Raw genomic sequence first — 12615 nt, 5'->3', positions numbered from 1 at the left:
CACACAACTAGCAGTAGCCATGGAGCGTACCTACGATGATCCTAGACGCCTCGGCACAGCCGGAGAGCTAACTAAGCCTAAAGCAAGAAAGGGGAAATCTAAACTGCCCCAGAGCAGACCCCAAAGGAATAGATAGCCCCCAAACATATATTGTCGGTGAGACAAGATAAAAACACAAATGCAGGCAGGAAAATAGACTGAGCAAATGATGGGGCCCACACTGACTAGACAGGACAGGAAAGAAAAGACACTGTCTGCAATCACGCAAAAAACCCTGCAAAAAAGTCAAATACGTCTGATGCAAAAAATACTGAAGTCACACGACTTCGCCCACTATATCAGCACTCTGGTATATTCTGAAAGCAGAGCAAAAAGAGGCCAATCTAATAAGGGACAAAAACAAACTGGCACAAGCAGTAACATATGGATGGTGATTCAGCACAGCCCCAGCCGGAGCTGGCTTACCCACACAAAACTGAGATAGACAAAACCAGATCAAATGTGAACAGAATAGCAAATGAACACTTAGCTGAACATGCAGGGACTGACCTGGAAACTAAAACCTCAGGAGGCAGGAAGAAAATCACCAGCAGGGATAGAGGGAGTCGTGTTATGAATAAGTCACCGTAGGAGGCAAAAACAGAAATACTAGCTAAGTCCAGAAAACCAGAGAAGTTGGCAGCTATCGGATTGCAGACCCCTGACCCTAACAACAACAACTAGAAGTAGCCGTGGGGGGGTTCCTACGGTGCCCTAGACCCCTCGATCACAGCCGGAGAACTACATAGCCTAAAGACAGAAAGGGAAATCTAAACTGCCCCAGAGCAGACCCCAAAGCAATAGGCAGCCCCCAACATATAATGACGGTGAAGCAAGATGAAAAAACACTCACACAGATAGAAAGATAGGCTGAGCAAATGATGGGGCCCAAGCTAACTAAATAGGACAGGATAGAAAAGCTGCTGTCTGCAATCCGCCAAAACCCTCTCAAAACAAGAGCCAACAGACTGATAGGGAAAAAAGCCCTGAAGACGCTAGGCTTCAAAAAGACCATATCAGTACTCTGAAGTATTTTCTGAAGACAGAGCAAAAAGGAATTCAGCTCACCCAGCAGGGAAAGGCAGAAATCCAGAAAAACAAGGCAAAACAAAACCAAAACACAAATGCAAAAAGCAGAGCAGAAAACTTAGCTTTTGAGGAGCAGGAATCAGACTGGTCTCCAAGAATCCCTCAGAGAAATCACCCGCAAGGCAGAAGGGCGTCGGCTGCCTTATATCCTGTCAGCAATTCCAGTCACCCAGTCATCATCATTCTGCTCAGGTACTTTGTAATCAGCCTCACTACCTTCCTTCACCAGAAGAGGGAGTTCATCAGACCTCAATGGTGAAGGGGAAAACGAACTCACAACAGAGTCGGCTGTCTTAAATCCCAGTCTGAAACCCCAGATCTCCAATCGCCGTCCTCATTATCAGGTGGCAAACCTCTGTTAATCAGATCAGCTCCATTACCTCCAGTAACCAACAGAGGGAGCCCAGAAAGAAAACTCACAACCCCTCTGTCAATTTGACCAGCTCCACTACCTTCAGTAGTAACCAGAGGGAAGCCAGAGAGAGAATTCACAACAGCTTCCCCAAGGAGCCTTCAATTCCCTGGTATCTCTCAACCAGTCCGACCAGTTCATCGGCATTCTGGGGATCACCCTGGGCAACCCAAGTCTGTAGGGGTCTCGGCAGGGAATGCACAAACCGATCCATCACCACTGGCTCTACCATCTGTGCAGGAGTAGAAGATTCTGGCTGCAGCCATTTCTGGACCAGGTGCAACAGGTCGAACATTTGGGAGCGAGGCGGTTTGTCCCGGTGATAGGCCCAGCGGTGAACTCGCTGTGCCCTGACAGTCATTGTCACCCCCAAACGTGCGAGAATCTCAGCTTTTAGTTTGGGATACTCCTTGGCGTCTTGCAAAGTCAAGTCATAGTAGCCTTCTGGGGCTCCCCCGTCAGGTATGGCGCCAGTACCTCTGCCCACTGCTCTGGCTGAAGTTTTTCCCTCTCAGCCACCCTCTCAAATACCATCAGGAAGGCCTCAACATTATTCTCAGGGGTCATTTTCTGTAATGCACGTCTTACCGCCTTCCTGACGTGGGTGTCATCAGCCAGACCTGGGGTTGGGGTGCTCGTCCTGCCCTGGATGGCGGTTGCCAGAAGTTGCATCTGCTGTCGTTGCTCCTGCTGGCTCTGTTGTATCTGTTGCAACAACAGCCTGTTGGTCTCCTGTTGCTGTGACTGTGACTGGACCAGGTGTTTCAGCAGGTCCTCCATTTTTCCAGGCAATGCTTGCTGGCTTGCTGCAAACTTGACCCAGGACACGCAGTAACAATCTCATGTCTCTGCTGGGAACGCTGCCCGCACGTCTAGCACCAATTGTAGGGATTGTACTCGCTTAGGTGCAATGGCTGGCAATCAGGAGGCACGTTCTTTTTAAAGTTCATTGGGTTTATTGCATCACAAACCCACAAAAGAGAACAGAAGAAATAGCCTTTAGCTCAGGCAAAACACAAATGTCCAGTCCTTTAGGCTTAGTCCTGGAGCCAGAACACACACAGGAGGCTTCCCCTCCCCACATACAGCCCTGTGTTTCAGTAGTAGTCTACATTACAAAGGTATAGCCACACCCACGAACCCACCAGCTGACTAGTCACATGACTGACATCACCACAGGGCCTTGAACACATATATAAGTATAGTAACATTCTTTAGTGCTTATGGGCACTAAAGAAAACACTCTGGGCTTACATCACAGAGACAAGCCATCACTGAGACACATACCTCCCATCGACTATACAACCCCTAGCCACGCCCCACCACATACAAGTGTATCCACCTGTCTACAGCCAATGTGGCAAGCTGACATTCATTAAAATGAACCAGGCATGGATCCCATGGAACCATGTCCGTAGTATTGGTTTACTAGGGAGAGAAGTATGCCAGCTGCACCCAGCTATTGTTAAACTCCACTGCAGTTTGATTGTTCTATTTGCCATTCTTATTGTTTTGGGGCCTTCCCAATTTAAAATAAGTAAATAAAATGAAAACCAAAAATCGGTGTTGGCTACCTTCTCCTCCGCTTCTTTCATCTACACAGCCATGTCCACCTCCTCAACCTTCTCCTCCAGTTTGACCTCCGCCTCCTGGTTCAAGATTGTTATTTTTTTTATTCTATGTTATTTTAATTAATTTCACTAAAAAAAAAAAACCCACAAAAACAGTGTTGGCTATCTCCTCTTCCATATACAGTGCCATGTCCACCTCATCATCCTCTTGGACCTCCGCTTGTTGGTTCAAGATTTTTTTTTTTATTATTTTATTTTTATTCTATGCTATTTTAAGTAATTTTCCTATTCACATTTGTTTGTAGGACAATTGTCCTGCTCTTACCAACATTTTGCATCCTTTTTCAGCCCCCTAGCCATCACTATAACCATTTTACAGTACAGAAGATGGGGTCCCCATTGGCTTCTATGATGTTTGAAATCAAGTTCTGTTACCTGAACCTGATCAACCTAAACATCCATGGGACTGCTCATCCCTACCGGTAACTTTACAGTGTAGCCCCCCTCATAAAATATATTGCAGCCCCCTCTCATAGAACATAATGCAGCACCCCTTCATAAGGTATAATGTAGTCCCCACCATAGAATATAATGTAGCACCCTCATAGGGTATAATGCAGCCCCCCTCATATAGTATGATACAGCCCCACCACAGAATATAATGCAGCCCCCCCATAGAGTATACTGTAGCCCCCTCATAGGGCATAATGCTGCCCCTCTCATAGTATGATGTAGCCCCCCAGAATATAATGTAGTCCCCTGAGAGAATAATGCAGTCCCCCCACAGAATATAATGCAGCCCCCCATAGAGTATACTGTACTGTAGCTCCCTCATATAGTAATATGTAGCCCCCTGAAAGAATAATGCAGCCCCATAGAGTATACTGTAGCCCCCTCATATACTATGATGTAGCCCCCCAGAATATAATGTAGTCCCCTGAGAATAATGCAGTCCCCAACAGAATATAATGCAGCCCCTCTCCACCCCCATCATTGTCCTCATCACCACCTCCATCATTGCCTTCTCCCCACCACACCATCACTGCCCATTCCACCACCTTAATCATTTCCTCCTCCCCCACCCCATCATTGTCCATTTCATCACCTCCATCATTGCCTCCCCCACCACTATCAATGCCCATCACCTCCATCATTGCCCCCCCACTGCCATCATTGCCATCACCTCCATTATTGCCTCCCTCCCACCATCATTGCCTATCAGCTCCATCATTGCCTCCCCCACCATCATTGCCCATCACCTCCATCATTGCCTCCCCCACCATCATTGCCCATCACCTCCATCATTGCCTCCCCCACCACCATCATTGCCAATCAATCACCTCCATCATTGCCTCCCCCACCAATATCATTGTCCTTCCCACCACCTCTCTCTCTCTCTCTCTCACACACACACACACACACAAACAAAGCACCACATAACTCTCTCACACTCACACACAAAGCACCACACCACATACACACACGCAGGCACACAGACACACAGCGCAGCTCACCTCCCTGCAGCACATCCCGGCAGTCTCTTCCTCCCCGGCAGCTTTCTGTCTGTCTCAAACAGGAAGCTCCGGGCAGGAAGCCTTGATGTACTGTGCTGTGTGTCTGTGTGCCTGCGTGTATGTGGTGCGGTGCTTTGTGTGTGTGTGTAGTGCGGTGGTGGGGATTTGCATGTGGGCAGTGTTAGCTGCAGCCTGCGGCTAACGCTGCCTGCTATTAAAGAGAAATGGTATTTACGCCTCTCCACGCCCATAGGGGCGTGAGGAAGAGTGAATATTCATTTAGCTTTAGCAGCGGGGACAGGATCCTGTCTCCAGCTGCTGCTACGCTGGCACAGGGCGAGCCCCCTTTACTCAGGGGCCTCATAGCCACTGGCTGGGGGCCCCTGGAGCAGTGGGGGCCCTTGGAGCAGTGGGGGCCCTAGGCAGCTGCTGGCCAGTATGCCAGCAGGTGTCAGTGCCTGGGCCCACCGGAGAATCCTCCGGTTCCCCAGTGGGCCAGTCCGAGCCTGATAATGCCTCCCACATAGCGATCCATAATGTATAAAGGACCCCTCTTAGCCCTCCAAATATTATAATGACCCCCACATAGCCCTCCATATACAGTGGGGCAAAAAAGTATTTAGTCAGTCAGCAATAGTGCAAGTTCCACCACTTAAAAAGATGAGAGGCGTCTGTAATTTACATCATAGGTAGACCTCAACTATGGGAGACAAACTGAGAAAAAAAAATCCAGAAAATCACATTGTCTGTTTTTTTTTCATTTTATTTGCATATTATGGTGGAAAATAAGTATTTGGTCAGAAACAAAATTTCATCTCAATACTTTGTGATATATCCTTTGTTGGCAATGACAGAGGTCAAACGTTTTCTGTAAGTCTTCACAAGGTTCCCACACACTGTTGTTGGTATGTTGGCCCATTCCTCCATGCAGATCTCCTCTAGAGCAGTGATGTTTTTGGCTAAATACTTTTTTGCCCCACTGTACACTGATGAGCAAAAGGGTAACAATGTTTTGGACATTTGACTTTCAGGCTACATATCTCATCATCTACTACTGCTTCAAGGGAGAGACTACCATTATTTTATAGACAATCATCTTGGCTATCTCATATATAAATTTGACTTGCAACTATTTAGCATATGATTAGTTATGCAGCTTTATGCAGATTCTTGCCAGGCATGGAGTGCACTGGTGCCAATGCTAGTGCAGGTCCCCCCTGACTCCTGGGCCCCAAGTGGCCGTGTGATCGGTTGCCATTGGTGGTACACCACTGGTTGGGGGAATTTAGTGGGAAGAACATGAGCAGCCATGAATATCCCAGACCTCTACTCTATACAACATCTTTTGGGTGAACTAGACTGGAGACTGTGCCCCTGGCCTCCTCCCAACATGATGGTCTGACCTCACAAATGCTATTCTGGATAAAGAAGTAAAAATTCCCACAGACTCCTCCAAAATCTTGTTGAAATTCTTCCCAGAAGACTGCATATTGATGTCTATGGATGTAGGATGGGAAGTCAGAAAAGCTATAAGGGTAATGTGGACATATGTTTGTCCATATGGTGTGTAATACTCCTAGGTCATCTTCTAAGACTGGGGTGTAACATTGGGTATTGTTGAGGTATCACCCCCTATTATGTGACAGAAACAGGAGACCGGGTTCCTCTATTATCTATTTCATTATTATCTCCCTACAGATCAATAAGAATCATTGGCCTAATTAACGCAGTTTACCTTTAACTGAACGTCCATTTTTCTGTTTTTCAGTACAAGGGGTCAAAGATTGCACGCACTGGATTTAGTTAACAAAATCGATTGTGGCAGAAGATTAAAGCAGCAATAAGAGAAGGAGCCATGATCCTCTCACCGCAGAACGTACTTGTTCTCCTGCTCGGTACAACCTTTATCTGCAGCTGGGCAGATGACATCTGTCCAGGTACGTGACATTCACATTCTTATAATTCGGTGTCAGATGATACGAAGAAGCAATGCTATATCTGATGGATTCAATATCACGTGACCCATGTGAGGCAGATACAAGACGTCTCATGTCTTCCTTATTATACCCATATACTGAGATTCTAACTCCCTCACTATGTATAATGGCATTCCCCTTGCCTCACACTGTATACTAAAAGCCTGGGCTTAATATACAAAATATGATCAAGCTGTGGCTCATAAAAATTTGATTCCGGCTCAACCAGTTGCTCTATGCTCATCCACTTGGGGCTCAGACACCGGTCTCGCCCTGGCCTACCATCAAGGATAATAGAAAAAATTGGAGTCTAGCTCAACAGGACTGTATTTTCCTTTTCTTTTTCTTTTTCAAAAGATAATATAGTGCATACAAAAGAAAAAATTACATGGTCGACATGACCCAGATGACACGTTTCGACTGCAGTCATGAGTAAGACTGCTTAGTGCAGTCGAAAAACACGTCGACTGGATCATGTCGACCATGTAATTTTTTCTTTTGTACGCACTATAATTTCTTTTGAAAAATAAAAAGAAAAGGAAAATCCAGTCATGTTGAGCCTGACTCCAATTTTTTCTATTATCCAAGCTGTGACTCTACTGTAAAGTATAACCCTCTTGTATCAAACTGCCATGTACTAGGACCACCATATGGCCCCTACTATACATTATAAATCTGTGTGAAGTTGAACTCCTCTCACATACTATTAATTTCTGTGCCCTCCACCTATTCACTATATAATCATAACAACATTTAGGACGAGGGTTATAGCTGATAGGAAGGGGCACACGGATTCATAATACATACCACAATGCAACTCTAATTTTATCTATACAATTCTTTTAGTGGGGTAGTCTTATTTGGACAATCCATTTTTATGTTTCAAGGTGCCCCAGGTGCCCGGCTGGGATCTTCTTGAACCTGTTACTCACCAGGTTCCATTTTTAGGGCGTGTTGGGCATCACAGTTCTAGCCAACAGCCATTTGCGTTTTTTAAGCAACTCCTCTACTGCTGCTCCAGCATTATCTTCTGTCCATTTCACCAGTGGTGCTGGATTAGGAGTGGATCTCATGCCTTGGTTGCACGCTTTGGGTTCTTTCCAGGCTCTGGATCGCCCTCCCAGGGCTGTGGGGTACTCGGTACCAGGCCGGTCTTTCAGAGGGGAATGTCACAGCAGCGGTGACCCGGTCCGTGGCCCTGGGCGCCCATGTAAAAGGGATTAAGTGATGGAATAAAGTTTATGAGTGAATGATTCGTGACACCACCTGTGGTGTTCGGCAATGAAGATGTTAAGCCGACGCTGCAGACAGATCCTCTGGGACAGATGGTGGGGTGCAGCAATGATGGTGTAGCCCTCCACAGGCAGGGCTGTAGTCCCAGGGCAGAGTAGATGAAGAGGGTAGGTGTTGAGGAAGAGGGTGTAGTGTTTGGCACAGAGATGTAGCAGTGCTGGAGAGTTTGCAGGAAGAAGGCAAGGACACAACAGGGTGCAGTTTCTTTACCTTTACTTTGCTTGGCAAATGCAGTTCAGGGTCCAGATTACAGATGGCACAGGAGCAGGCTAGCCTGGAAGCAACTTAGGAATCTCTCTAGGCAGATGGGTTGTGTAGTCTCCTTCCTAGCGCTTAGTTTTAGGTACTTGCAGTACTGTGTTACACAGAAGTTCCACTTGCTTATCTTCTTTAGCAGGGGTCCCCAACCGCCGGTCTGCGGCCCAGCACCGGGCCGCTGCAGTGCCCTTGCCGGTCCGCGGACACAAGGGGAGCCAGGGGCGGTCAGTGGCGTAGCGGGGGCTGGGGCGGCGCGCAGCAGTTCTTAGCGGCGGCCAGGGAGCGATCCAAGCAGCTCCGCTGCCTGCAAGAGGGAATAGCAGGAGCGGAGCTGCAAGGACCCGTCCAGCTTCCTGCCCGCCGCCCGCGCTTCCTGTCTCTGACTGACACAGAGAGGAGAGCGCGCTGCTGCTGTGTCAGAGCGAGGAAGCGCGGGCGGCGGGCAGGTGAGAGGAGAGAGGTGGTGTCTGTGTGTATGTATAATGTGTGTGTACATGTATGTCTGTGTGTGTGTGTGTGTGTGTATGTGTGTTGGTCTGTGTTTGTGTAGCCTGGCCCTGGAGGAGATGGGGACATGAGGAGAAGGCCATGAGGGGAGTGATGGAGAGACGGCACGGCAGTGATGGGGTGAAGGCAATGATGGGGAGAGGGGAGTGATGGGGTGAAGGCAATGATGGGGAGAAGGGAGTAATGGGGTGAAGGCAATGATGGGGAGAAGGGGGTGATGGGGTGAAGGCAATGATGGGGAGAGGGGAGTGATGGGGTGAAGGCAAAGATGGGGAGAAGGGAGTAATGGGGTGAAGGCAATGATGGGGAGAAGGGGGTGATGGGGTGAAGGCAATGATGGGGAGAGGGGAGTGATGGGGTGAAGGTAATGATGGGGAGACAGGGGAGTGATGGGGTGAAGGCAATGATGGGGAGAGGGGAGTGATGGGGTGAAGGCAATGATGGGGAGAGGGGAGTGATGGGGTGAAGGCAATGATGGGGAGACAGCAGTGATGGGGTGAAGGCAATGATGGAGAGATGGCAGTGATGGGGTGAAGGCAGTGATGGGGAGAAGGGGGTGATGGAGCACTTATTCAAAACCTATGGTGAGTTGAGTCACATTATAAATGTTATTTAATTATAAGTATGCACTGCTACACTACAACCACGTCCATAGCCCCGCCCCCTTATGACCAAAGCCCCGTCCCTGCAACACCTCCATCCCCGCCCTGCCGGGCCATGGAAGAATGGTCTTGCTTGAAACCGGTCCCTGGTGCAAAAAAGGTTGGGGACCACTGCTCTTTAGAACTCCCTCGTCTGGCAGACTGCTGTAGCCTTTCTCTTCTGGCTCACACGTTGCTGTTGTGCCTCCGAGTATTAGGTGGGAACAGAGCATTCACAGCTTCCTATTCCTCCGGTTTCTGTTGCAGGACTATCATTGTCCATATAGCCTTGGATACCAGACTCCAGATCATGCGCTATAGCTGGGAATGAGCATGAACTCTCTGCTCAATCCCCCAGCTCTTCTCCTCACGTCCACACACGTTGCCCTCATCAAACGAACTCCTAATTTCCCCTTCCTGGCCCCCAGAGAGCTGCTCTTCCCCCAGTTTTGGGTTCAGAGCTCCCTCTGCTGGCCTGGAGTGGGAGCTGTGTTGTGTGTTGTATTTAACTGCCAGAGAGATCGTTTATTGCTTCCAAGCATGACATCACACTCCCTACGAGGAAGGTAATGCCATTGCAGTGACCATACTCCTGGGGGCGCCACAGCTCTCCTTCCTTGTGCTTTTATCCTGATGCTGATGTTTGATCAACCCTGATCTTGACCTCTGCTTTGTTCCTGGATATTTCCCCTACCTCAAGCTTTGGGTTCTTCATCTGGTACCAGTTACCTTACTCTGTTCCTGAACATACTTCCATCTTGCACTCTGGCTTGTCACATGCTGGCTATGCTGGTAATGGCTCCTGGCCTTACCCCTGACCATGCCACTACCAGATGAGTGCTCCAACCACCAATCCGTAACTATTCTGAGGACAGTGGCCTGAAGACATTCCTTCAGCAAAATCCATACTGTCTTTTTGAGATTGAGCGTAAAGCATCTATGCATCTCTGCTTAGCCAGTGTCAAATAGGTTGTGGTCTAGAGAATCCACTTTTCTGGTACATGATTGCAGCAGGACAACTGCCATCCTGTGTAATCTTTAGGGTACATTGGGCAAAAAAATTCTTAAAAGAACACCAAGTACAGATTAAAAAAAAATACATTTTGTGAAATCTCCAAAAGGTTGTCCCTATTACAATTAAAAGTGATACAAAAAGAAAACCTCTCTGTGTCTCGTGAGTTCATGTTCCCCCTCACTTTTCCTCACTGTGCTGCGTGTGGCTGTAACTGACTGCAGCAGAATCCTCTCCCCTACTTCCCTGTCTCCAGTTAGAACAAAACATAACCAAGTCACAGCCCTGGTATAGACAGTACACAAAAGATTTATTTTATGGTTTAATGTCCTTTCTTGTGTATTTGTATGTGGTTTTTAATAAATCATAATAACAGAAAATATGACAAGTCCTCCTGTATATCTCCTCACAGGTATAAAATTAATGGGTGTTGGGCAATCTGACAAGATGGCTGTTTTAGGAGGATACCCAGGGATCCCTGGACCTCCAGGACTGCAGGGACCTCCGGGACCCCAGGGACTTAAAGGTAAATCATGTAAATGATTAAAGCAGTCAAATAAAAATACAAGCAGCCTATTCTGTAATGTTTTTATGTATACTTCATCTATATAGCCACAGGATAGGTGACAACTACTAGATCATGGGGTCCTACAGTAAGACAACCAGAGATTTCCAGGACAAGTAATTTGCGTTCTCTCTGGAGCATTCCCATGGAGATTTAGTAGTGGTGTCGTTCCAAACAAGGAGACGTGTCACCTGTCTCAGTGATCTGGAGGGGGGCTCAGTAGTTGGACCCCCCTCTTATCTAGCAGATATCACTAGATAAATGCCGCTTTATCTCTGTGATAATAGACTTAGACACTACAGACATTTACGGTAGATATTGGATTATGTACAGTATTTCTTTGTACTTAAGGTGACCAAGGACCTCCGGGAGAAACAGGAGACACGGGACTAACCGGAGCAAAGGGTAAGATCACGTCATGGTGTATTGCCAAGTTTTTAACACTAAGGTTCGGATACGACTTTAAAGAAGGCTACTGCTTGCGATATAACGCAATTTTATTTCAAGGTACAAAATTAAAGGAATAGTATGATTGGATAGTATGATTGCGTACACTTTTGTATATTTTAACATACAAAGGTTAAGTACATATAAAGATTGAATACATATAATGATTAAGGATATATAAAGATTAGCTATATACAGTATACTCACATCATCAATCATCAAGAGGCTTTTAAACATCATCCGTCTGGAATATCAGAGAAGCAACACCCAGACAGAGATCCCCTGGAAGATTCACAACACTGCATGGGCGTCCCCAATTATGCAGGTATCGACATTGTACACATACAGGTATCCAGTTTTGCTTCTGTCTTAAAGCACCTTACATTTAGCGATGCACCAGCGATCCCGACAATACGACCCGGTCAGGATCGCTGGTACATCGCTAAATGGTCACTAGTGAGCTGCCAAACAGGCAGATCTCAGCAGCGACGCAGCAGCGGTCGTTACTTACCTGTCAGACGCAGAGATGATGACGTCCTCCGCCCGCGGCCACGCGTTGCTCGTCGGCGCCAGCAGGAAGCCGCCGCCGAGAAATGGCCCAGGACGTTCTCGCGCGATCAGCGATATCCAGCGGGGGAGATGGTCGGAGGTAAGTATCACATGTAGCGATATCGCGAGCGATATCGCTGCTGCGTCACAAAATCGGTGACGCTTTAGCGATATTGCTAGCGATATCGCTATGTGTAAAGCCCCCTTAAGTCATGTTTCTCTGGCCTTATATACTAAATTACACTTATGTGTAACTAATAGTTTCATCTCACCCTTCCAGTGGCCGGTGTTATGATTGAGTCACCGTAGGAGGCAGACACAAAAATAGAAGCTACGTCCAGAAAACCAGAGAAGTTGGCAACTATCAGATTGCAGACCACTGAACCTATCAACACAACTAGCAGTAGCCGTGGGGGGTTCCTACGGTGCCCTAGACCCCTCGATCACAGCCGGAGAGCTAAATAGCCTAAAGACAGAAAAGGAAAACTAAACTGCCCCAGAGCAGACCCCAAAGTAAAAGGCAGCTCCCAACATATAATGACGGTGAAGCAAGATGAAAAAACACTCACACAGATAGAAAGATAGGCTGAGCAAACGATGGGGCCCAAGCTAACTAAACAGAACAGGAAAGGAAGGTTGCTGTCTGCAATCTGCCAAAACCCTATCAAAGACATAAGCCAACAAGCTGATATGGAAAAAGACCCTGAAGCAGCTAGGCTTCAAAAACTAAATCAGCATTCAG

At 47.3% G+C, this 12615-nt stretch overlaps 1 protein-coding gene across 1 annotated transcript in view; it reads left to right on the top strand.

The window, feature by feature from the left end:
* The first annotated feature begins 6442 nt into the window (after positions 1-6442).
* Positions 6443-12615, top strand: part of LOC141046673 (ficolin-1-B-like) — a 170447-nt gene continuing 164274 nt past the window's right edge. The window contains exons 1-3 of the mRNA XM_073541249.1: positions 6443-6562; positions 10725-10838; positions 11229-11282. Of these exons, the coding sequence (XP_073397350.1) occupies positions 6481-6562; positions 10725-10838; positions 11229-11282 (250 nt within the window). The 5' untranslated portion in view covers positions 6443-6480. The remainder of the gene's footprint in view (positions 6563-10724; positions 10839-11228; positions 11283-12615) is intronic.

The sequence above is a fragment of the Dendrobates tinctorius genome, unplaced genomic scaffold (assembly GCF_039654945.1).
Source record: "Dendrobates tinctorius isolate UK_male_01 unplaced genomic scaffold, ASM3965494v1 ptg000120l, whole genome shotgun sequence".
NCBI classification, from domain to species: domain Eukaryota; kingdom Metazoa; phylum Chordata; class Amphibia; order Anura; family Dendrobatidae; genus Dendrobates; species Dendrobates tinctorius.
The sequence above is the reverse complement of the archived record's forward strand: the minus strand, read 5'-3'. Positions and strand labels throughout refer to the sequence as shown.